At 46.4% G+C, this 25,462-nt stretch overlaps 1 protein-coding gene across 1 annotated transcript; it reads right to left on the bottom strand.

Annotated features, from left to right (window-relative positions):
• Nucleotides 1-1,161: 1,161 nt before the first annotated feature.
• On the bottom strand, nt 1,162-21,820 carry LOC134082301 (uncharacterized). The gene is made up of 14 exons (XM_062537949.1): nt 21,777-21,820; nt 19,895-20,658; nt 19,509-19,733; nt 19,025-19,183; nt 18,398-18,463; nt 16,865-18,079; nt 16,254-16,355; nt 12,891-13,256; nt 12,595-12,762; nt 8,578-8,862; nt 6,880-7,422; nt 6,575-6,654; nt 4,677-6,387; nt 1,162-2,026 (listed from the first exon to the last, which is right to left on the bottom strand). The coding sequence occupies exons 2-14, from the start codon at nt 20,594-20,596 to the stop codon at nt 1,805-1,807; spliced, it is 5,844 nt and encodes a 1,947-aa protein (XP_062393933.1). The 5' UTR covers nt 20,597-20,658; nt 21,777-21,820; the 3' UTR covers nt 1,162-1,804.
• Between the last annotated feature and the right edge of the window lie 3,642 nt (nt 21,821-25,462).

The raw sequence follows: 25,462 nt of genomic DNA, 5'->3' as shown, positions 1-25,462 counted from the left end.
AAATGAGCTACAGTATTAGCCAGTCTGGCATTACCGTGCCTCTGTTGAATTCCTGCAATAACGGATGAAGGCCAAAATGATGCTTCTTATTTACCATAGATTTCATTTTGTTTTCTTTCTTTTTTTTCGGAATTCTAAGACACGGAAATTTCCGTTGCACTAAAATATTTATTGAAAAGTCCATTTCGCACAGCAATTTGAGGGTACATGGCGAGATTGGTAGTCTTCCCACGTCCTTAGGTCCAGCAGGGAATCCACCTGTGCTGTTGCCCAGGCGCCTGTGTGACTCCACCCTCTCCCCCAACGCAAACAGGAAAAGATGAAAATAAAGGTGTCTGCACATCAGGGAAGGAACACCGTATTTATATCAGTAGCCTGGATAAGATTTCTGGCACCAAAACACTGTCACACCTGCTATTTCAGTCAAAGGGTGCCAGGTTTCAGGCAGGGTTTGGTGTCCCGACAGACCCTCAAGAGAACGCCTTCTTTCCCAGTGCATTAAAATATCCCCAGGCAGGCAGACAGGTGATCAAAAGTCTCCAAGTAGTAAATACAAGAGTTTGAGGCTTGCCAACTGTCATTGGACAGTAGGCAAAGAAAATCATAGATTTCGATGAGGCGTTTTACTGGTCAATTGTGGTCTCCTTGCTTGGATGGAGATCATCATGGGGTCATCTGCACCAGTCACCTAAATACCACGACTCCATCTGGATGCTGCATTGACAGTCGGCTGGGGATTGATGTAAGATGGCTAACATGTTTCCTAATGGAAATTGGCAAAGGCGGAGCACATAGAGTGCCTCTCTGCCTCCAGGTGTGTCTTGTTGATGGGAAAGAATTTGAGAGTGAAAGATTACTCAGTGGTACTGAATCGGACATTAACTAGAATAAATATACTGTACATTGTGAACGTGGTCAATAGATCACCTAAAATACTGTGCAGCACATTATAATGCTAAAATGGTAAATCAAGCAGCATGGAAACTTACCCTATTATAATTAGCATGTTGTGTCACGGAATGATATTTACCGTGTGATTAAACTTCCATCCAACATTCACTATTTCTACTATCACAAAGTCGTTATATTTGTATTTAAATATCAATCATTCCACAGTTTCATAAACAAAAGGGTATTAATCACAAAAAGGCTTGCATTTGAAATATTTATTACCATAAAAGGGTTGCAAAGGCATCACTTTTGTGATATGTTTCACAATATTTACTGAGCATGTAGGCCATTACTATTCGATTACTGTGTCTTACGGACACCAATCTGGGAAGAGTTCATAAAAGAAGGCGTCATTGAAAAGGCTTTAACACAGATCACAGAAACTGCAGATAGTCTTAAACACAGTCACAGCGCCCCACAAAGGGCTGGAGTCTAACTGAGCCATTGGGAAAATACACAGCAGGTCTGTCACAAATAAACCCAACACTGAAAAAAAAAGGTTGATGTAACATTACTGTTTGTAATTACAAGCCTTTGGTAAATGCAATGAACAGGAAACATACATTAATTGAATTAAAAGAAAACAAAAATACACAGGAATTTCTTTAAAAACTGTTTTTGTAAAAAGAAACAAAAATCATGTCAGGTACGACAGCTGAGTTCGATACAGAGACACTCCTGAAGGAGTCATTTCCATAGCGTTGCAGTAACAGTCTTTTGCTCGGCCTTATATACAAAGGTAGGCAGGGAAGGGGGGCAGAGAGGTGCATTTAGAGTTTTTGGAAAGCTTCTTGCTCAGTGCTTGGGCAGTCTTTGTTCGTTTGCATGTTTGTTTTTCAGCAGTGTGTTTGAGTCAGAGGATGACCGTCTCGGTGTGGAAGGCGGCGTAGGAGAAGGTCTGCTTCTGAGTGGACACTACGGACAGCTGGGTAATCGGCGAAGGTGAGGTGGAAGAGGAGGATGTGGACGACGCAGACGGAGAGCGACTCGCCCAACGTGAAGGGAGTCGACGGTTGGCGGGGCACGCCGGCCGGGAGAAACTCCTCCTGGAGGTCACACCGGACTCTCTGCTTTTCTGCGGAGAAAAAAGATTCATAAAGCCTTGTAGCAAAGCTCTACCCGCCTACCCCCTCCTGTGAAATGTCATTTTCACTGCCTGTAATTTCATGCTTACCACTCTCCCTATTGTCATATACTCCTACTGCTTAATTTTACTGTGCTACAGTAGAGGAAAACAAGCCGTCTCGTGAGGAAAACATCTCCCTCAGCCAAAAGGTGATTGCACTCTGCAGAGGTTCAGTGCATTTAGACCAATCAGATGGCATCAAGCCTGACTGCTATGTCCCTCGGATAGGCCTGATGAGGTTTTTCCAGCAATTTGGAAACATTAGTTGTACATAAAAGCCATCTGTGCAAGGAGAACTATTTTTTCCTGGATCCAACTCTTTGTCCGGCTGGCCTTTTGTAGATATTTCAGCAATTATTCCACAGGCTCTGCCTTCTGCCCAAGGGGCCAGAAACGGCTTCCAGCAGTGCCACAGATGAAAGGCTTGGAGCTCAGACTTGGCCGACATGCCAATTAAACTTTATGCCACTGGTTTTTAGTTTCATGACTTTTGAGTACAATGCCCCACATTACAATAAGAGGATTCTGGCCTTCTTTTTTTCTGGAGCAAGGCAGATATAAATACCGTTCCCACCGGTGGCGTCCTTGAGCCGAGGACAATCTGGAAATATTTTATACCGGAACACGTGAACTTAACTTCAGGAATGGCAGTTGTGCGTTCGCTCGCACTCAAAGTATTTCTCCTGATATAATGAAAAAGAACGGGGTAACAGGGAAGAACAGAAACTTGTGAAATATCTGGGCAATAACAGTAGGCTGCAGGCCATAGCCTGTCTGCCAATTTCTCTCTCTCTCTCTCTCTCTCTCTCTCTCTCTCTCTCTCTCTCTCTCTCTCTCTCTCTCTCTCTCTCTCTCTCTCTCTCTCTCTCTCTCTCTCTCTCTCTCTCTCTCTCTCTCTCTCTCTCTCTCTCTCTCTCTCTCCCGCTCTCTTTCTGTCTCTCTCTCACTCTCACTCACTCACTTGGCTCCCTGATCAAATCATCTTTACTGCTTGGCCACACAAGCAGCCATTGGGAGCTGATTCGGATCCTGCAGTAATAAATACCAGACTTGCCGTGTGGGTCCTCCCACATTGCAGTCAGGCACCAAGCAACAAGAGGAATCAGTGTCTTTTTACAGTTTTTCACAATTGCTAGAACACCTTTTTCAGAACTCTTTACCTTTTTCTCAAAACTGTGAACACAAAACTCATTTCTCAAACTACATTCTCGAAACCCTTCAATCTTGTTGCAAAACTGAACAATCACCTCAAAACACTTTTAACTTTGCTCAAAACTAACTAATGGTCTCAAATCATTGAACACATCAGGCTAAATTACACTCCTGCAGAGCAGTGATAAGACAATACACCAAACAATGGAAGACACAGTTTTCAGGGCAGGGTTTATGGCTCCTGGAGGAATTGTATTCATTCTAATTTGAAAAATAAAATATCACAATGAAAATAAAGAATAAGGACTTATATCACTCTCCACTCATATCCTCTAGCCTATATGAAGATATAAATCAATAGTTTTGTAAGTGAACAGAAAGACAGACTGATACTGTACTGAATATGATTTGTACTGTGATGCCACAGACTCTGATAGTACTGTAAGTATGCAATACTGTAATATTGTATTGTGCCTAAATTTAGACTTACTTGGACATCCTGATAACTCAGCTCTTTCACTCTCTCAGAGTTGAGCTCAAAGGGTAGTAAGTGTGTAGCAGTGGATGTTCAGTGATTACTGTACTGTATGATAATGGATATTTACGCTATTTCTCTTCTGTAGTCTGAATCTTTGGATTATTGACGCCACAGAGAAACCACTGATGTTGGGTTGGACCATGAAGTCCTGCTTCTCTCATTGGCATTCCATGAACCAGAACATGGTCAATGATTGTTGCCCAAATATCATCATTTACAGTATTGCAACTCTTGGGACTCTGTCTTTCTCTTCATCCTCTTCCTCCTACCTGCACCCTCCTCTTCCTTGTACCCCACTTCTACTGTAACACACACTTGTTGTCCCCTGCGTCTCTTGTCAACTCTGAACTGACTTATATTGGTTGTCACATCATTAGACAGAAGTGTTATCAATTTTGAGTGGTAGTGTTCAAATGGAGACAACTGTGCACTAATTGTGTTCAACTTCTGCATTGTTTGGTTATCAATATAATTAAGAAGTGCATCAGAATGCACAATGTGTTCACAGTTTTGCAAAAAGGGTTAATGAGTTTGGTAAAATGGGTGAAATGGGTGAAAGTAGTCTATGGTTTTGCCAAAAAAGGGAGCAATTCAATAAATGTGTTCAGACATTTGAGAATTTGATTCAGAGAATGGGGTTTAGTGTTTGAGCAACTGTGAAAAACTGTAAGAACTGTGGCACACCGATCACTGACCAGATACTTATACCCATAGTTGTGGGAAACCGTAGTGTGTTGACAAACAAAGTCCCTGTGTTTGAACCTACACTTCAACATCATAACAAACCACCTTTGAATCATCTAAGTACATGTTTATGTCGAGCCTCTAAATCCGTGTCAGATAACACCTGTATTTATCTCTGTGGGAAATGTGTCTTGGTGTTGCTGTAAGTATATACTGTGTACTGACCTGTACTGTCACATGTGTCTCTTTGTGCGTAGTTGCCTGTCTTTGCGTTGTGTGTGTGAGTCTCTGACCGGACCTGGCGTGATGCTCCATGTCCAGCATGTCCATGAGCTCGATGAGGTCGTCTTCCTTCCCGGGGCTGGGCGTGGGCGTGGGCGTGGCCGGTACCGGCACAGTCACCGTCTGAGTCTGTGACGAGCACTCGTAGCTCTTCAAAATCCGCTCGATGGCGCCATAATTGGACCGGGAGTCCACGGGCCGGGGGTACGCGGCCAGGGTGGTGGGCTTCCAGGGGTTTTCGATCAGGATCCGCGACCTGGTTTTGGACACCTCCGGCTTGGCACTCTCCGTGGGCTTGGGCCTGGCGTCCGAGGGGCGTTGGGCCGCCCCTGCCGACGCAGCACTGGGCGCCTCGACCTTGTTTCTGGACTGGATGGGGGTCACAGTCACACTAAACTGTGTCGTGGTGGTCACACTCGGCTCAGGAGAGAAAGAGTTCACCTCTCTCTCGTGCGTGCCCTCTGCGGGGCGCTCCAGCACCGCGGACCTCGGCTTGGTCTCAGGTGGGTTTCGGGTCGAGGGGTGAATCATGTCCCTGACTCTCACCACAGGGTACTGCGGCAGGAGCTCCGAAGCCACCTGCTTCAGGGTGGCCTCGTGGTACTGCAATGGCTCAAACGCAGCCTCCTCCAGCTCCAACTCTGCGCAGTGTGACTTGGGGTATTTCACCTCACTGCGACGTCCTGTTGTTACGGGCCCGTCTTTGGGCTTGACCTCCGTGTCATGGGACAGTGGCATAATGTCAACTTTCACCTCCCTGGGTTTGACCTTTGGCTGCGGCTGTGGGGTGGGACTCGCGGTCACGTCGGTGGGGTTGAGGCCGTCCTTGTTACCAGAGCCACGGCCCCTCTCGGACTGGAAGAGAGTCCGGTTGAACTCGGCGGTCTTCTGCTCCAGTGTCACATTCCTGCGAGGGGCTAAGGCACTGCCCTGGGTGGGGAGTATGTCTAAAGCGGGCAGCCTTATGTCCCCGTGGATCCCCTTTCCAGGGATATCTGGACCCAGTGGGCTGAGATGTTCCCCAGGGCCTTTTTGGGTCCCGGCCGCTCTGTGGTCTTGGCGGTAGTCCACTCCCGTTGACGGTATGTTTAGCTCTGACAGGCATTTCTGGACAGGCACGTATGTGGACGACTTGCTGCTGCCAAACCTGCTTCCATCGCAGGACCACCGGCTGTGGCAGCAACTGATATTGCACTTGGAATCAGCAGGCACTGCACATGGGATGATCCCAGATTCTGTCAAGATCTTCCCCTCATTCTCCTGCAGCATTGCCTCAAACTTGCGCACAATGGAGGGGCTGTTGCACTTCCTGTCCAAGTGGATACACGGACTCGGACACTTCCTCTCCATGTGGGGCTCTGGGACACTGAACTCCGGTTCTAGCGGAGGGGGACTGTTCATGTACCAGGACGTGCTACGAGGTGGAACCGGTGGGGCCTCAGGTGATTTCATCGGGGGGATGCTGATTTCTGGTTCTATTATGTTTGTCTCCTTGATAGCGGCTTTAGGAGTAATCCAACTCTGTTCATCAATATCCTCTAGTTCCTTACACCACTGGTTAAGGCTGAAGAAGGTTGCCTCCATTTCCATTTTGTTCCTCTCATTCTCCATCCTCTCCAAGTCCTCTGGAAAGTACAGCGATTCAGCGTGGCTTCTAAATTGACACAGCAGAGAGAGAGAGAGAGAGAGAGAGGAGACACAGAGAGAGAGAGAGAGAGCAATAGTGATTTAATATTGCAACTACCAAAACCCTGCGTTATATAATAGTGTTTGAATACCACTGCATGCTCTTTGGTGTTTGCACTCCACTCCACTCCAGACATCTTGGAGAGCTTACCTACCTTTTCACATCAGACTTCCTCCTGATCTCATCCTGGTAGCTGCACAACTCTTCACTCACTCTGGCTATTTCGTTGAGAGCCTGAGACACAGACAGAAGAATACATGCTTTCACTAAACTGAAGGAGATCAAACACAAACATTAAGCCACTGCTAGCCACTGCTAGCCACTGCTAGCATACACTAACAGAGTGAAAAAACAGTCAAATGGACGATGGGGTGGGAGATGTGGAAAGAAGCGTAAGCACACCTCCAACTCATAACTCGTTCTGTGAGGATTCAAAAAATTGTGTGTCTAAGGTCTTACAGCATTCAAGGCGATAGCGTTCTTTTTCTTCTCGGTCCCACAACGGATCTCCATGCTCTGCAGGTCGCTGAAGGGGTTAAGGAGGCCATCCTTCCCGGCCAGGGAGGCGTGTCTGTCCAGCCTCTGTCCCAGACAGCCCTGCAAGATGCCCTCCAGCTCGCCAGTGTCAATGACCATGTCAATCTCCGGCCGCTCCACGGATGTGGGCGCGCGCCGCTCGCCAGCCTTGGCCTCACCACGGGCCCTGGCCTGTATCCCTCCGTCCCTTCTGCTGTTGCTGCTGCTGCTGCTGCTGCTGTTGTTGTTGCTGCTGCTGCGGATGTTGCTAAGGCGACCTGACAGGTCGCCTCCTCCGCCACCCCCGCGGCTCTGGCTGTGCTGATGCGGAGAGTCGGAGAAGCTGCTGCTGTGCGCGTCCGAGGGGTCGGTGAGGACGCTGGAGCCCGTGCTGGCCGACTGCAGGCTGTGGCGGGCCGAGCTGTGAGCCTCGGCGTTCGGCCCGACGTCGCCCGGCTCTCGGCGGGACTTCACCTCGCTGTACAACTGGAACAGAGACAGGAGATGACAAGATGACACATTGTAACATCAAAACGTTTTGCACCATTTAAATAAATACTAAAGAAGCCATCTGAGTTGCACCGGCGTCCCTCTTCCTCTCATACCGGGGATGACACCTCAGTGCCTTTAGTGGCTTATCTAAAACCATGACATGGCAAAAAAAACACCTCCCTCCCTCCCATGACATGACAATTTTTCGAGGTTACATTCAAGAACTTGTGCTGTTTTTGGAACAGGCAGTCAGTGTCTTTCCCATAACATCCCCAAACAGACCACAGAAGTCTTGCACAACAATGCAATTGACCTCAGCCAGCAAAACATACTTGTAATGTGGCTATAAGAGTTGTAATTTTGTGAATATGTGGATTTATTCCAAGCAGTCAGAACAAAAAAAAGGAGTGAATTTAATTACTGATTTCATCCAAATCCGATCCTATTATACCTCTTCAAGCTTTTGTATTTTTGTCACTGGGAGGCCTTGCACAGCTCACATGTTCCCTCAAACACAATTGTTCTGCTGCTTTAGCACTCAAATCCAGCCCTTTCATACCCCCCCCCCCTCAATTAAAAAAAAAAAAGCTAATCTTCTTTCCAACGAGTGTCAAGATTTAAATCCTTTCTGCCAGATATCCTCTGGGGTTTCCCTCCTCCTTCCTCCCCAGCAACCCACTGCTGCTCACTGAGATGCTCTACCCACAATCCATCTGCACTGATCTGAGACCTGCTACAGAGGGTTTATTGTTCCCTCGCACCACAGAGAGAGGGAGGTGAGGTCAGCCGCTGCGGCATTGTTTTGGAGCGCTGGGGATGCGCCACATGCTCATGCTTCCTGACTCCATGCGACCCCTTATGAGGACTGTCTAGCCTTACTTCCCAGGGCCTAGTGTCTGTTCGTGCCAGCTAGCTCTTAACACGCTCTAACAAGCACTATTTTGTTTATCCAAAGCCGTGATTGGGACAAACACACCGCTAAAATTGCACAAATAAAACAGTGGATCAGCCTCATCATTGCATTCCGTTAACTGACGGCCGGTGAGAACCCTCCCAGGATTAAAAAAAAAACCAAAAGGATAAATAACAAACGACTACTCTCTAACACTGAGTTGTGCTGTTAAGTACAGTATTCAGTGTTTCCCTCACCTCCTCGATCTTCAGCTGCATGCCCCTGAGTTGGCTCTCCCACTCCTTCCTCTCCAGGTCGAAGCGCTCCAGCAGTTCGGAGCGCTCGCGCACCCAGCCGCGCTCGTTATGCTCCAGGCGGCAGCGCAGGTCCATCGCCACCGTGTGCGTGTCGGCCAGCAGCCTCTTCTGCTCCTGCTGCTCCCGCCGAAGCGTGCCGCTGCCAACGCCGCCGCCGCCGGGCTCCTCGTTAGTCTTCGCCTTCGTCTGCACCTCCGCCGAAGAGCCGTGCTCCTTAACTTCCAACTGCACAGAGGAACGCAGAGGAGGACGGAGTGAAAAAGGATTTCGGGAGAGAGAGAGAGAAGGAGAGAGGGAGAGGGAGTGGGAGGGAAAGGCAGGGATTGAGACAGAATGAGAGAGAGGAGGAGAGAGGGAGAGTAAGAGAGAGTAGGAGGGAAGGAGGGAGGGAGAAACACAGGAAGACAGGGGTGTGAAACCAGGGCGAGAGAGAGAGAAGAGGAGAGGAGAGGAGGATTGGGGATGGTGCAGTGTGGGCAGACAGAAATGTGAGGCTGGAGAGACAATAACATCCGGCCCGAGTTAAAGACCCACAGGACGTCGGGGCCGACCCCTCTCTCCACACGTGTCTCACAGGAAGACCCATCTGTGTTGACTCTCACACACAGAGCGGAGGAGAGGCATGTGAACCTGTTCAACCCAAGAGCCCAGTTTGGGATATACACTGTAGCTCAACATACTGTACACAACCCTCTTAGATAAAAGGATAGAGTGCAGAATCCTTTGCGGCTCTTCGGCTTATATTCATAGAAGCTATACCTAAAAGTAAAAGTACTTACGGGATACTTTTCTCATTGGAAGCAGTTTTCTATGACCAGATACAAGTGTTTGTGATCTATTTCTTTTATGAAAAATGTAATCTTTGAAGAAGTCCAGATGAAAATGGGGTTTTATATGGAAGCTGTGTGAGACACTAAAAACTCTTCCAAGAACTAAAATATTCAAAGGCCAGTGTTGATCTTTAACAAACACTACTGTTCTGTGCTCTGGCTGGACTCTGTCTTGCCTCCGTTCTGTATAATGTTATTGCTGCAAATGTCAAATGTTTCTTGACTGGTCAGGTTCCAACAAACAAACTTTGTTCAAAAGCATACCACATACTGAAAGTTTAACGTTTAAAGTTAACCTCATAAAATGAAAATCAAAACAAAACTTGGCTCATTTTGGTGAAAATGTCGTTCCCGTACTTTCTAGATTTCATTTGATCCCTAGAATAGCATCTTGTGTGTAGAATGCTCAAGGGACTTTCCTAGAGATAATGAATGTCTCAAGAGCCAGCTCCTCCAGTGGCCATGCTTTCCACATGGTGCCCAGAGCAGGTCAGCCATGCATACCTAGCAGGGACTTTTCTTTCCGTGACATTTCTCTAGACCTGCTGACAGCTGACCATCCACGCTGAGCCTGGATATGATCAACTTGCAGGCCTGAGGTCCAGGCACGGAGGCCTCCATCTCCATCTGGATCTTTCACTGAGTCTGTCCAAGTTTTGCAAGACCTAATGAATTTAGCCACGTCTGAAGAGTCAAAAGAATCGGTCCTCTGTTCCTTTGATCAGTAATGCCTTGTTAATCATCAAGATGGCATCTTGTGACAAGGCCGACAGTATGTTGACAAGCAGTTATTCATCATGACTATTTCTGCCGGAGGCCAGAGGCTGTAAAATGAATGAGTTTTAACATGACTACGAGTGTTTGACGGTTTTGCCTCTTTCATATGGCTTCTGCAATTGCAGGGTGAACGCAGCTTGAGCGATCCACCATCTGTGCCACTAAGGCAAACACGGACAGAAATAGGCAAATTATTTCAAGGTCCTCAAAGCAACAAACCATACTCGAGCATGGGCTGTGTAAACAATGAAGCCGTGACGGCGACGCTCAACGCCAAGTTAGGGCACCGCCACTTCAGCGGGCACTCCCCCGGACAGATTAGAAGGGGGGAATGTTTACAAGTGTAACGGGCTCTGTGGAACACGCCGCTATCCATTTCCGCGCGCGCGGGCGAGAGAGAGAGAGACGCAATCGGACCTCAGAATCAACTCCTCTGTCGCTCACAAATTCCACTAACTCTCTGTTGCTGTGTGACTTGGACTGTATCAGGCCCGTCTCTGAGTAACGGTGCCATCCAAGCAAACCCACTATAAATAGACAACGCGACCCATGCCTGACCATTTCACATTCCTAAGGGTTGGGGATGGGGGGGGGGGGGTCGAGGCTGAGGTAGCCTACACATTATACGTTACTTCTGCGCTCAAATACAAAAATATGCCCGAAAAAGAAAAGTCAGTAAACTGTCCGTTCCCCGGGTGTCTGGTGGTAAACCCTGGATGCCTGGAGAGGGAGAAGTTTTGAGGTGTGGTAGGATGTGGCTGGTGAAAGAAAACAAGTTTCACAATTTTGTTTGACCCCTCCCAGCATTCTCCAACCCCAGAGCTAACCAATGTTTTCCCTTCGCTCACGCTGCACAACACATGGCTGTGCCAGACTGCCAGTCCTCCATAGCAAGCCCTCTAGGATGCGACCCAGGAGCAAAACACACTGATTTAGCCCTGAGGGCTATGCAGTCACAAGGGAAATGCAAACAAGAGGGGGGAAAAAACTTGTGCATGGGGTTCACTTCTATAAATGGCCAGCAGCAGACATTCTTCGGGGATGTTTAGAAATAACTGTGTGTGAAATATGTATTCGGTTGGCCCGCTGGACCCTGGAGGAAGGCTCGGGGCATTAGTTGTTTGTTGGATGAGTCCAGGAGCTGTGTGGCTGGGCTTGCTCAGTGCTTTACAGGCAGCTATCCAGTGTCACTATGCTTCCTGTGGCCATGTTGATACGCAGGATGTACACAAGCTCTCCTACACGTCAGTGTCACACTGCTGTCCCTCCTCAGCGTCTTCCTGGGACACCACCTGTGCTTGGTGTACAGTACACAGGGCCATCTGATATCACCCATGAAATCAGGCTCCTCGTTTAGGAACCATGCTAATTAGCCAATCAAGGCACATAACACCAGTGTCACAGAAGTTTTTTTAAAAAGGCACATAACACCAGTGTCACAGAAGTTTTTTTTTTTTTTTTTAACACTCTGACCCTGGATTACCCAGCTGTGGACTGCTACTGCTCCAGGCCTGTATTAGGAGACACAGACATTACGTGGCCTGGGATCAGAGAGAAATCACACCGGCACTGATGCATTAGCACACAAGGGGAGGGATTGGCGCCGCACTCGAGCAGATCATAAACACTCGAAGGAACGTGTCGGGTTGTCTCTTTATAAGGTCGTTGTGGACACACAGGAGGAGAGAGACTGTTGAATACGTGGCCAATCAGTGCACAGCGTGGGCTGTGTGGGATACACAAAGGATCGTCTGGAGGGAATAGGGGCCGGTAATAACAGTGGATGCTATGCTGTTTAAAAGAGGCAACCACACTGCATGGAGAGTAGACACATACTGCGCATGCTGTACTATTTCAGCAGAGATACAGCGCACTCAGGCATGCATGGGGCTTTTTATTAGGTCAGTCAGTAGGTCATATTGACATGCGTTGGCATGGATTACTAAGAGTGCACTCATTCAGTTGTTCACTATTGTTTTTTTCACAGGTGGGCTATATATGGCTTGCCTTAAGTGCATGTTGCTGACAGGTAAATCATGGGTCTGTGTCTGGCTGTGGCATACCAAACCTGTCTCCTAAAGCCTATTGTCCACTGTGCATGTGAACTTGGAAGGGTGCCAAAAGAACACCATACAGTTGGAACAGTCAAGCTATACCTAAAAGGCCGCAGGCATATTTTAAGTGATGCTTTATCAGATTATGAAACTAGAAGAAACAATACAAAATGTGAATGATTTTAACAATAGAAACTTGTCAGACCAGCATGATGCCCCATTTCAACAGTCTACAGAATGCAACATAACCTTGCAGTATGTAATACACATACAGTATATCAAACTGATGTTGGTACCTGCGCGATACGGCATTTCAACTCTGCTCGCTCTAGTTCCCAGGCGCATCGGTCCTTCATGTACTGCAACTGCAGCTCGCTCCGTTTCGTTTCTTCTTTCTTCACTTCAAGCTGAACTTCATCCAAAATCGACTTCAGATCCAACAAAATCCTTCTGTTTTCCCCTCCCTGTTCAAAAGCAACGAGACCATACAAGGTTGTTAGGTAGTGATCAAGTTAAGAAATATCAAAGACAGGTACATGCCATAAAATGTGTTCAATCATAATTTGCACGCTTTTGTTCTTAGTGTAATTACTTGTATATCAGCCATTTGCCTCAAAAGTACTTCCTTCTCCCTCATCCATTCTTCTTTGTCCTGCCCATGCCGCTTTTTTAAGTCCTCAATTTTCTTTTTCAGGCGAGTGTGTTGAGTCTGCAACTCATTCCGGGGGACCTGCCCCCGAGTAGAATCGGATGCCCCGGCCGCTCCGAGTCCAGGAAAGGGCTGTTCGAAAAAATGACCGACGGGAATCGACGGCGAGAGAGTCCTGAGCGGACTTTTGCCTCTGCCCCTCTCTCTCTCCAACCTGGAGCACGGGACGAATTCCCAACCTTGTGCTTTGCCCACATATCCACTGCCACCTCCGTGCAACCCTGACCCATTTCCAAACGCATTCCACATCTCTTAACCATTAACAACTAAATTTGAAATTACAGCCTTGAACTGAAAGGTATGTTGTAGCCTACCAGTCCTCATTTGACACAGTCTAATTAGCCGAAGCCGGCCATTTCCCCCGACTCCCGCTCCCTTGGGGCAGCCTCGGCTGCTCTTGTGCCGGGCGCATTTGTTCCTTCCATGTCACCACGCGCCTGCACCACGGCACAAGGTCAATCTGTCATTCCTCAGAGGCTTAGTTTCGGCCACTCGCCTCCATATTACAGAAAAATACCATCTCCTGGTGTCTCGCCGAGGCGCGCGCAGAGATACTCGTCTTCAGGTCTGGCTACATTGTTTAATCTTTCCGCCTTTAACAGCCAAGTCAGAATCAAAGGGTACATTTAGCCCAGTCTCTCCTAAACGGAAGATGACACCCCGTAGACCAACCACAAGAGCCCAAAATACTCATAGCCTAGTGATGTAAGAGCTGAGAATTATTTTTGTCCCCATGTAACTAGGCGTCGTATTTTCCAACACAACTATTTAGCCGTCTAAAAAGGTACAGGAGTCTAATTCGTGCGATGCGACTGTCTAAGATCCATATACCTACGTCGTGCTTCAGAAGTCTTCTGCACTGCAATTAAAAAGTCTAGGTTCCAGCGGTGATTGTACTGCCACTGTCCAAGTTGTGTGCGTGACCATAGCAATAAATCAGTTTAACGCATGTGTACAACAGTGTCAGTTTGTCCACGTGTTAATTCGTGAGCCAGCTGCAGTTTGCCAATAAACACATTCCGACGCTGGCTGACTCTTGAGTACTGACTTTAGGACATTACGCATGCTGAAACACATCAAGGATAACAGCGCTGCAGTGTAGTTCTGCGCTGGCGGAGCATTCGCCTTACCTTTTGTCTCACATCTCCTCTCCTGCTTGATAAGTAGATATTTACAACAGTTGTAAAGTAGTATTTCAGCAAAGCAGAACCAATCCCCTTGTAACGCGATGAAGGTTTGCCTAGATGTCAGCCTATTCTCCGATCTCCTCCGAAGCCCACATCCTGCAGTCCCTGCGCATCCTTCACAGCTGGTCTTAATAGCTTTTATGACGTGAACCCCCAGAGGTAGAATGGAAGAAGGCCTGGCCCGCCCCAGATACCAAAGAGCGGCCATTATTCTAGACTCTGTTCATACGCGAGTTGTTTCTGCATAGAGAACACTTTTAGATATCTGTTCTGCTCAGATTAAATGTCACAACATAAGCCCCTTCTGATGGTAGGCTATGGTAACTCACATTATTGAGGGCATGGCAATGCCATATTAATGTCATATCGTCATATCGTCTCTGAACGTAGGGACTTATTGTCTATTTCAATACTCACAAGTAACTAAGTGGTCTTTCCATGTTTAGTGTTTCATGACTTAAGCACACCAGATGTCTGCATGATGCTTACATTTTTTTTAAACGAAATTCTTAATGGCACAGTCAGTTCAATGCAAATCTGTCACACATTTGATCATTCTTTCTACATCTACATGTCAAACTTTTCTGACATGCTGATTTTCTCTGATTTTACAGGAATGCATGCTACAATTTTGAGGTCCACAAATTGCAAATAATCATATATTGATGAATTTAAGTATGTGGTCTAGAATGTCTTCAAATAAGCTGAAATCCTAGTTGAGTGGGAGTTTCACCTCAGCATAACAACGCACTGGCCATATGTTCAGCACACTTCTATTTTCAATGGTGGACTTGAAACGTTTCTAAATTGTGCGAAACCACAATGCTTTGGAATTCACCTTTGATTGCAGGGAGTAATGCTTGAGCTGTGCCAGGGCATTCCTTGTGAAAATTTCTGGATGTTCAAACGCATACTGCTATTGGCCGAGGTTACTCTACATTGCAGCAGCACCTCACGGTGAGAGTTGAAACCGCCAAAGAGCGCAAATTAAAGTTGGAGCTCCAGAAGTACACCAAGATCAAAAGCAAAATCTTTCACAGCACATACCTCAGGCCAGAATGGTCAACTGTGTTCACATAATCCTTCTCATTGTGCTCTGTCCCTTTATGCACAATGCCGCTCTTTGTATGTCCAGCAAACTGTATTTAAAGAGTGGTCATGCTCTCCAGTTCAGTTGCAGAGAGGATGACATGTTCCCATATGTATAATAAACATGACATCATCCAGGATTACAGTAGTCACTATGACCAAAATGTCACTGTACACCAACATAAGCAGATTGTTCTGTCGTATTTGATGTTTGTTGGCCGAGAAATGGTGGCTATATATAATAATAATAATAATAATAATAATGTGGACATTTTTAGGTATTCTTTCACTTTTCAATTCACATACTGTTACAATCCATGTGTGATAGGGGTGTGTAATGGTACACAAAAATCATGATTAGAAGTATACCTCGGTATTGAAGTCACGGTTGGGTTAATTTCTGGTACGATAAGCCTAGTTAGTGCAGCTTATTCACTGACAACATTGCTGAAAAGGTCTCAAATGTCTTTTGATATTAATTCACTAAACTGCCATATGGTCTGCCACAATATATTTGTGTGGGAACATGGTCTGCAAGCAAAAAAGCTGTTAAAGACTGCATTTGGTGCATTCTGCACACATCTGTATTGAACTAGCCTGGTCATACCAAACCCTCGTACTAATATCGTACAGAGCTGTAGGAAATGAAAATTGAGCGGAAGCTTACGGAGAGCTATGCCAGGCTAGTATTGAACCCAACGTCCTGTGACTAAATGGTTCGGTATGAATATGTGTACCTTTACACCCCTAATACACCCCATAGTTAGGTATATTTCAACTTACCTTTTTATTATAGATGGCTGCCAAAGCACGTGTTGCAAACAGTCAAAGGCTTGTGAGTAACTGTAGTCCATACATGAAAAGCGTGACATCTCTTGTATCGTCTCGTCTTGCTGACATGATTAAAATAAAAAGAAATTAAACAAAGAAAAATGGGGTTGATGGGAAAAGAATGTGGGTTTTATAGGACAAAGAAAAGGGTGAAAAGAAAGACTAATTTGAAGATGGTGGCATAGGAAAGTGAGGAGAATAAAACAAGTATAAGGATAAGCAAAATAATAGGTTGGAACATCTGGGTGGGTCAATGAAAAAAACACAATGTGAAGGAACAGGAAATTGGAAGATAAAAAAGAAATGGTTAAATAGGCGCAAAACACAAGAGTTGCACATCAGGAGAGGTATAGTGAACAAATTGTATTTCAATAATTATGTCACTAAAAATCCTCCAACATTAGCTTAATCTAGACTAATGAGTACCTAAATAATAGTACTCAACAACTACTAAATATAACTATACAACTAAATATGACAATAAGGTAATTGTTATTTCTTTTTTCTCACTTTCATTCTATCTAATCTCTGTCTAATAGAGCCAGTGACATGTAGTATGTTTAAAGGAGTAGGCTAACTATGTAACTCTATGCAGTGAATCTATAGTGAATGATATGTAGTGTAAATAAAATACTGACATTAACAATAGTTGTAGTTAGGTAGATGTTTTGAACTATTGTGACCCTGTGATTGTGTTTGTAATGTATTAATGTCTGTAACTGTTCAGATGCCAAGTTTAAGTGAACTCACAGACAGAGGCTCTTCTGCTTCCCTGTCCTCTGGCTTTGGCACCTCCAGGCGGTCAATGAAGTTCTGGAGCTCCTTCCTGAAGGCCTTCATCTGGGCATTGATGCGGTACAGGAGCTCGTGTTCGCGGATGCGGCTGCCGTCGTCGTCCTCGTCCATGCGTCCGTACAGGTCTCCGTTGGTCACGTAAACGCGGGCCTCAGCGATGATGGTGCTGGTGTCCGCGATGAGCCGGTCGATGGTCCTGCTGAGCCTCTCTGCTTCCAAGCGGATGTCCATCATCTGCTGGCGGTCCTTAAGGCTGCGGGCTAAAAAACGGCTCTCGGGCGAGTAGAGGGAGCGCGTGGGCGTGAGGCAGCGGATGTTGCGCACCTCCTCCGAGTCGCTCTCGCCGCCGATGGGGCCCTCGCGCTTGCGGTGCGGTGGCAGGCGCGACGAGTCGTCGTCGCTCTCGCGGCGCCCGCTGTCGCTGTCGGCGTCGCTGTCCCGCGGGCTGGCGCGGACGCCCAGGTGCGAGGCGAGGTCGTAGCGCTGCATGTTGGACAGCAGCACGCGGTTCTCGTACTGCAGCTGCATCACCTTGCCGCTCAGCTCGTTGATCTGCAGCCGGGCGGACTTCAGCTCCTCCTGCAGAGCCTCCATCTTGGCCGCGTCCGCGGCGGACGCCGCCGCCCCTCCTCCGCCGGACGCCCCGTGGCGGGAGCTCTCGTGCGAGCCGGCCTTGTACTTGAGCTTGTTGAGCTCGGTGGTGACGCGCTGGTTCTGCTCCTCCATGTCGGCCAGGTTGCGGCGCAGAAGCTCGGCCTCGTCCTCCACCAGCTGCAGCTGCTGACGGAGATCGGACAGAGCCTCGCTCTGCTCGCGCATGACCGGGTCGGCCAGGCCGCTCGCGCCCAGCTCCTCCCCGCGCATGTTCTCCAGCTCGGCCTTCAGGCCGCGGTTCTCCACCTCCAGCTCCACGATCTTGCGGCCCAGGATGTTGGCCTCCTCCTCCACCAGACGGAGGCGCAGTTTCAGTTCGGACTCGCGGGTGGTCGGAGGTCCCCCGGCTTCCCCTTTGGGGAGAGGGCTGTCCACGTCTCCGTAGAAGGAGCGGTACTTCTGAAGCTCTTGCTCCAGACGGTCCTTCTCTTTGTCGATCTTCGCCATCTTCTTTCTCATCAGTACAGCTTCCTCCTTGATGAAGGCCAGTTGACACTTCAGATCATCATTTTCCTCCTGAGGAAAGACATAGTTTATTGTTCCCGACAGTTTAGTTAAATCTAAGCAGTGTCTGAAAAAATGAAAATGTATCTCAGAAATTCAAAAGTAAAAGCATCACAGTCAATGATGTTGTGAAGAGAAACTCATAAATATTGCTATATTATATAAATATATATTGCTATATTTAGTGTTCTTTATTGGACTCATGCTAAGGCTAAAAGAAGCTGCTAAACAAGCTGAAGTATTATATGATAACTTTAACAGTACAGTTATTCATTTGTTTTCACATGTATTTTAGCTCTAAAGAAATGGGATGTCGTTTGTCAGCCTTACCTCTGTTGGTGTATGTGGAGTCCTCTTATCAGCTGTGTGTTTATCTTTTCCCCCTTTGCGTTTAAGCTGATTAAAGAAACATCGGCCATGTTATTGGTGCACAGCAGACGGAGACATACTCAAGCTCAGTCAGATGCAGCCAGAGATAGGTTGACAGGGGGAGGTATAGAGGGAGAGAAGAGAGCGAGAGAGAGAGAGAGGCAGAGAGAGAGAGAGAGAGAGAGAGAGAGAGAGAGAGAGAGAGGGAGGGAGATATACTGCTAAGGTATAAAAGGCTGTTTATTGACTTGGTTTCATAACAGTGCAGAGTAGTCTGATGCAAGAGATCCACTCAGAAAAGGAGACATACTGTATTGATGTGTTCTTACTGAAACATCCTTTACAGATTACCTCTATAAAATCGTATACCCAGATCATGGCTATTAACACAGGAATCATTCCTAAAACTATTTTAGTAGAGACATTTACCTACTAATTACAATTATTTTTGAGAATGCATAGACCTATACAGATAGATAGATAGATAGATAGATAGATAGATAGATAGATACTTTATTGATCCCCAAAGGGAGATTCAAGAACGTTATACACGTATATACACATATGCACATACAGTATACACGCTACCTCTTTGGCCTTGTCCAGTTCATTCTGTAAGGCCTGCTTGGTGACTTCCACTTCGATGAGCTGCTGCCTGAGTCGCTCGTTCTCCTCCTCTGTTTTTGTCCGTTTCTCCTCCACATTCTCCAGCTCATTGTGCAGTCTCACAGACACATCCTTCGCCACCTTTAACACAATAGTATCATATCATGCATGACATACAGTACATAGATCTCTTTCCTGTTTTGTCTTTCTGGAAAAGTCTTTCGTTGCTTGCTGTACAAAATATAAGCACATTTGTGTCCATTCATTTTCCAATATATTTTATACAGTCTAATCTTGATTATGTATGGGTGAATACAACATGACTTAGGATATAAACAGTAAATACAATTCTACAGATCATAAGGGTAAAGGCCCCAATACGTACCACAAATGCTATCAGTTTCAAGCAATATAATTCCATTACTGTGTTCCATTATGGTCAGTCGAATCTGAATGGTCACTGTACCTTTAAATCCTGCTCCAAGCTCCTGAGCAGATCGCCATCTATTTCGCCGGTCTGTGCGTAACGCAGCCGCTTCCTCTCGGCCTTCCGCAAGCGGTACTGGAGGATCCTGCAGTTCTTATTGGCTCTCTCCAGCTCGCGTCTCATGTCTTGCAGCTGACACGCATCCTCCTCGTAAAATGTGTCTCGCATTTCATCCATTTCCGTGCGCATCTCTTCAATATCACACTAAAGTTAACAGAAAACGTGAATCAATCCACCATTAAATGCAGTCCTAACGTTAACATCACATACATCACCAATTTGTCTCAACATACAACATTTAAATCCATGCAATGTGTAATCTTGACCTATAGACATATAGATGAATGCCGCATGGAACATCATACCTTGAGGTCCTCATTTTCCTCCACCAGTTTCTCGATTTCATCCAGCATTTCCTGGTTCTGCGTAGGGATCGGCTCTGCTGGTGCTGGTAACTGCTCTGGTTCCGCAACCGTGGTTGACGTCTTTGTGTGCATCTTTCCTCCGTTTTTCAAGCTTTTGTTGAGATGATACTGTATCAATTCAGACTGTAAGCATCCGTCTCTCCAAAAGCCTGGTCCACACCCTCCAGTATTCTTGGTCGTTTGCTGTTTGCTGCTGCTTGCCGCTGTCTCTGCTTTCTGATTTTTACCTTTTGCTTGGGAGGTTTTTGATGAACACGGTTGATCAGAAACGACACGGTTCGTCTCTCCCTTTAAAGAGCTCGGTTCTGAGACATTAGGATCATCCGACGAGTTACTACGCTGTTCGATTTTCTTGCTCGCCTCCGCCCTTTTCAAAGTGGGACTTTCAGCACCACTAGGGTGGACAGCTGCCGCGCCTTTCCCAGATTGTTTGTCCTTGCCACCGGGCACCGTGACCGGAGAGCTACCTCGGCTGGTCTTCCCACTTTGCTTTGACGCGACAGGTTTGGCTGTTGTCGGGCTTTTGGTGGCAGACTTGGACGTGGTGTCTCTGAATCTACCCGGAGATGAAGCCCGGTGCTGCTTTTTGTTGCTATTGTCTGCCTGTCGAGAGTCGGCAGCGCCGCTTGCGGCGGGGTTCATGGTGTCATCTGTGTGCAGTCAGTGGTCGCCCATCATCCATTCCCAGCGCTACTGCATCCCAGCTGCTGAGACAGACCACCTCGTTATTAACTCTCCAGTAGCATACAACAGAAATCATGTTGACAAAAGGTAGGCCATATGACTTTGAGTTATGGAATATGAATAGAAACTTCTCTAGCCTACATCATCTGGTTTGTGTGTATTGTTTTATTTTTCGTAGCCTAGGCCCACTGTAAAACACGACTCAAAAGGCCTGTGTTCTCGGTGATGTCAGAAAGCCTGGAAACTGTTGTCTATAATATAAGTTTAGCATTTTTCTTGACACTTACACATTCTAAACGCGTGAAATGTGTAGGCTAATATTATTAGGTTAGCATTATATAATAGGATAACAAATGGACTGGAATAATGGTAATTTTCTTTCATTTGCATGCCACGTTAACCCTCGCCCACATTGTTAAGCGCTGAGCAAACCATAATTATTTCATTTACCTTGACATGCGCAGCAGGTCATTAGCAGCGCCAGATGCACACGCCATCAATGGCAAAAATAAGGGTCACATACACGCTTTTAGTCCACTTCCATCACTTCCATCCATTAGGTCAGTATGGAAATGTCTCCTCCACCAACCCTTTGTCGCCAGAATGCTTATTTCCAGACAATCATATCCAGACAATCATGTCACCCTGAACTACGCGAGCGCGTTCACATTTTTCAATTTGACTAGGAGGGAACCAGGCAAAACTCCATGAAGAGCATGGCACCACAAAGAGTAGCGTATTTGTCTTGGTGTTATAGGCTGATTCTTGTCACCATTATTGTCTTTCACTAACTATTCTCACATTTATTTCTGTGTAACTTCGAATGAAAATGGTGAATGACGACATTACTAGGCTACACCACGGATAACAAGACTTCCACCTGTCCAGTTTTTTTTCTTTTCTTCATTTAGCAACACTGATTTGAGCTCTTGAGAAGGTCGTTGTTAGTGATAATCTACACTTGATTTGGGCGATGACTAGTTTACCCTATACACGAGGCCTACATACAGGTTGCGAAAAATCTGATTCATATAACACAGAAGTTGACGTGCATAGAGAAAACCTGTAGTCCACGTAAGAGGGGTATTTCATTTTACACTATCCATAATTATTCGAATGAAAGAAATGTCGCTCTTACCTTGCAATCAGCCAAGCCTGTCTCCAGGTTCGACGAGGAGAGAAAGTGGTAAACTGCCACTGTGCATCCAGCGATGTAGGACCACCAATGAAAACCTTACCGTCAGTCATACAATTACGTCATGACAGGGAGGGACCCGGAGCAGAGAACAGTAATTCTGAATACAGCCTAAGATTGCTATCTCTCCAAATGCTATGTATTTTAATTAATTTGTAATTCCGATTAACATTTCAGTTGGCAGATAAAAAATATGTATGGTGTTATAACCGAAAAGTCGCCTTTGCCTGTTTTGTTATGATTGAGAAGGCGGGCGGTGCTCATCCTATCCGGCACGTGTTGATGGGACATAGCCTATCTGCCGCACATAAGGTTGTTGCCCGTGGGCATCGTATGGGACCGGTCCCGCCCTATGCAGAGATCTCAGAGCTGTCCACGTCAGCTGGACACCTCATCCCTGATTCCACAAATTCAAAAGTGATCTTACTGGGATTTACAATATATATCAAAACGTTGTTATGTTGACTATTAGGCTATATTCAAGTGTCAGGTGAAAACATGATATATTAGTTGCGAAATCTTCACTTAGATCTCCACTTCACATGTTCACTCAGAAAACGTATTTGCTAGGCTACATCTTCTTTTTGGTACACAGGCTGCTAGGACCTCAGATCCGGCCTCATGAAGTTCTTGTTACTGTCTCTGTGTGCTTTGAAACAAGTAGGATACACAGCTCTTTTTTTTGGGGGGGGGGGGGGGGGGGGGCTGTCATTTCCAGTTAGATGTTGGCCTCAGTTGACTGCTAATATGCTTAGGGCCTCTTGCAAAACAGCTCATCATGTAGTACCCAGAGATGTGCAAGCCAATCACAGTCTGTTTAGGGCCATGGGGACAGAAGGGGTGAGCTGAAATGTTCATACTAGTTACACTCTTCTGTGCCAAATAATTTCCCACCTGGGCTGAAAGCAAAATACTTGTTCATCCATGGGAATACTGGAATGTGTGTGTGTGTGTGTGTGTGTGTGTGTGTGTGTGTGTGTGTGTGTGTGTGTGTGTGTGTGTGTGTGTGTGTGTGTGTGTGTGTGTGTGTGTGTGTGTGTGTGTGTGTGTGTGTGTGTGTGTGTGTGTGTCTGAGAGAGAAAGAACATTTCTTTCAGTTGGGTCTTTTTAAAAAAAAAATCTAGACCATCTTTCAGTTTGTTCTTTACAGACTGGCCTCGTTAACTCAACTCAGAACTCTGGTTATCGGTTTGATGCCTCTTCTCTCTCCGAGCTCGCTCTGTTCCTTTCTCATTTATATGCAAATGTAAAGGCGAGACTTGTGCATGCTCGCTGTGCACACAACATCACATCAGTCTCTAATCCTGCCTCGTTTCGTCTAGTTTTCAAAGTCGACAAACTGACAGAATGTCTCTTTGCCTGAGCCTCTCTTATCTTTGTCGTCCAAAGAGTCTATTTTGGGCACAAATCCAACCTGCATAGACAATACAAAACACACAAACACTCCAAAACTGTGTGAACTCGGAGGAACAGTGTGTTTGTGCATGGAGTCAGAAACAATAGTCCCCCCCACATTAACATTCACCGGGGCAGGCCTGCTCTCCACGCAGTCAGGGGTCCACCGAGCTGGAATTCAGTCTGCGTTGCATTCCAGAGAGACAGACCCGAGTCGAGGCCTGTGGATGCACCGGGGAGGGGGGGGGGGGGGGGGGGGGGGGGTACAGTAGCTGTACTGTGTGGGCTGGCACTGCCCCCATGTGTGGGACTGAGGGATGACCGCACTGCCTGCCACCCATGGCGTGAGTGGTGGTGGTGGAGCAGCCAGCCAGCAGGCCACGCTCCATCTGGTGTGACATCACATCCTCCTCACAAGCTGTGCTCATCACCCCTCCCCCCCTCCAACCTCCCCCATTGTCCTCTCTGGTGTCTCAGTCAAATATTCGTACGGCCTTCAAACTCTCTGGCCTATAGATACAGTACACCTGAACGCTGATTTCATTCATTTTGGAGGACATTCACAGTTATTATATCCAAAGTTAAATTCAAAGGGATGTAAGACATACAAAGTGAGTTCTTTTGGGTGTGCTATTGATTTTCCAGTATCTGGCATGACCTTTGAAAGGGGGATCTTGCCAACGTTCTGACTGTGACTGGGCAATCTTAAAGACAAAACAGTTCAGAGAGGACAATCTCATCAACCTTCTCTCCAAGTACAATATAAGGACAACTCAAGTGACACTGGACAATGCATATTATCCATCTTAAAAACCTCTCTTACAAACATTTTGCCACCTAGTAGTGTGCAGAATGTACATATGTTCTCTATTGTGCTGATGCAGGCAGATCTGGCCTGTGCAGATCAATTTCACAATTAACCACTGATGACGGTCTTACACTGACCTACATTATATTCTATAAGGCGAGTCATACCAGATGAGTGTGTTGACCTACAGCATTATATTCTATAAGGCGAGTCATACCAGATGTGTGTTGACCTTTCAGCATTAAGGTACAACACAACCAAGATACCACAAGTCTCATAAAAGGATCCTACGTTTCATTTCGAGGGCGTTGTGAAGATCTTTGTGAAGTATGGAAAACAGAAAATAGAAAATAGAAAAATCAGCTTAATTTAAAAAATACTTTCATCTTAAATCATCATTAAAGTATTTGGTAAACAAAGTCTTCATTCTGTGAGTTTCAATTACCATTTAAGGGTTACTTTTCCAACAAATCAGAACTTGAACAATCCTATGCAGTACACATAGCATTCAGTCAATTAGAGTAAAGTGCCATGGGAAAGTTACTTAGAAATGTTCTAAGTTCAAGTGGCAACCTTTCTCTTTGCTGTTGAGAACACTATCATATTGCTTTGTTTAGCAATAATGGCACCATCCATGTTTTTTTTTCTTCTTCTTCTTTCTTTTTCCCTCGCTGCCGCAGGGTCAGATGAGGGTAAATTCGGAGTCCTCTGTTGTCTGCGCAACTCTTCCTCCTCGCACAGGGCTTTCCAGCAGCCAGGAGGAGGATTGCATTACTATGGCATCCGCGGAGAATCAGAGACAAGGAGCCGTCGGCTGCACAGTCCTGAGCTCAGCTCTCAGTGTGACCTCCCTTAACGGAGGAGGAACGATCTTACTGCCTGTCAGAGTGTCAAAAGCCTTCAGAGGAATTCAGCAACAAAGGCAAGGAAGTATTGAGACATGCGTTCTGCACAGTGTACAGCTGGAAGGAAGGAAGATAAGTATTCAATTTGTAGTTATTTATAACTCTGTGTGAAACCACATTCTGCAGAGACATTTTTCCAGGTCTTTGTTTGCAACAGAGTGTAATTAGACCCATGAATATGTTCATGCATAACTTTAACTCAACACCATCATCATTTATAAAATGTGACTAGCCAACGAACAATCAACACCTCGCAGTGAAAACCTCTCTCAAGAACAGTTTTGATTTATGACTTCTCAAAAAATCAATTCTGAGGAAGGGCTCAGCTGCATCCCCGTTGCCTAGGAACCCCCCATATCCCCCACCCCTTCTCTGCAGCAGGCTTTTAATGAAGGGGAGGAGTAGCCGCGACTGGATTGGTCCTCAAGGGTCTGTGTGGCCAGTAATGGGTGGAGAGGGAGCAGAGGAGAGGGGGGGGGGGGGGTCAAGAAACTACAGCTGGTCTCCTCATGAGGGGGGGT

This window comes from Sardina pilchardus, chromosome 6 (assembly GCF_963854185.1).
Source record: "Sardina pilchardus chromosome 6, fSarPil1.1, whole genome shotgun sequence".
Lineage (NCBI taxonomy): Eukaryota > Metazoa > Chordata > Actinopteri > Clupeiformes > Clupeidae > Sardina > Sardina pilchardus.
The sequence above is the reverse complement of the archived record's forward strand: the minus strand, read 5'-3'. Positions and strand labels throughout refer to the sequence as shown.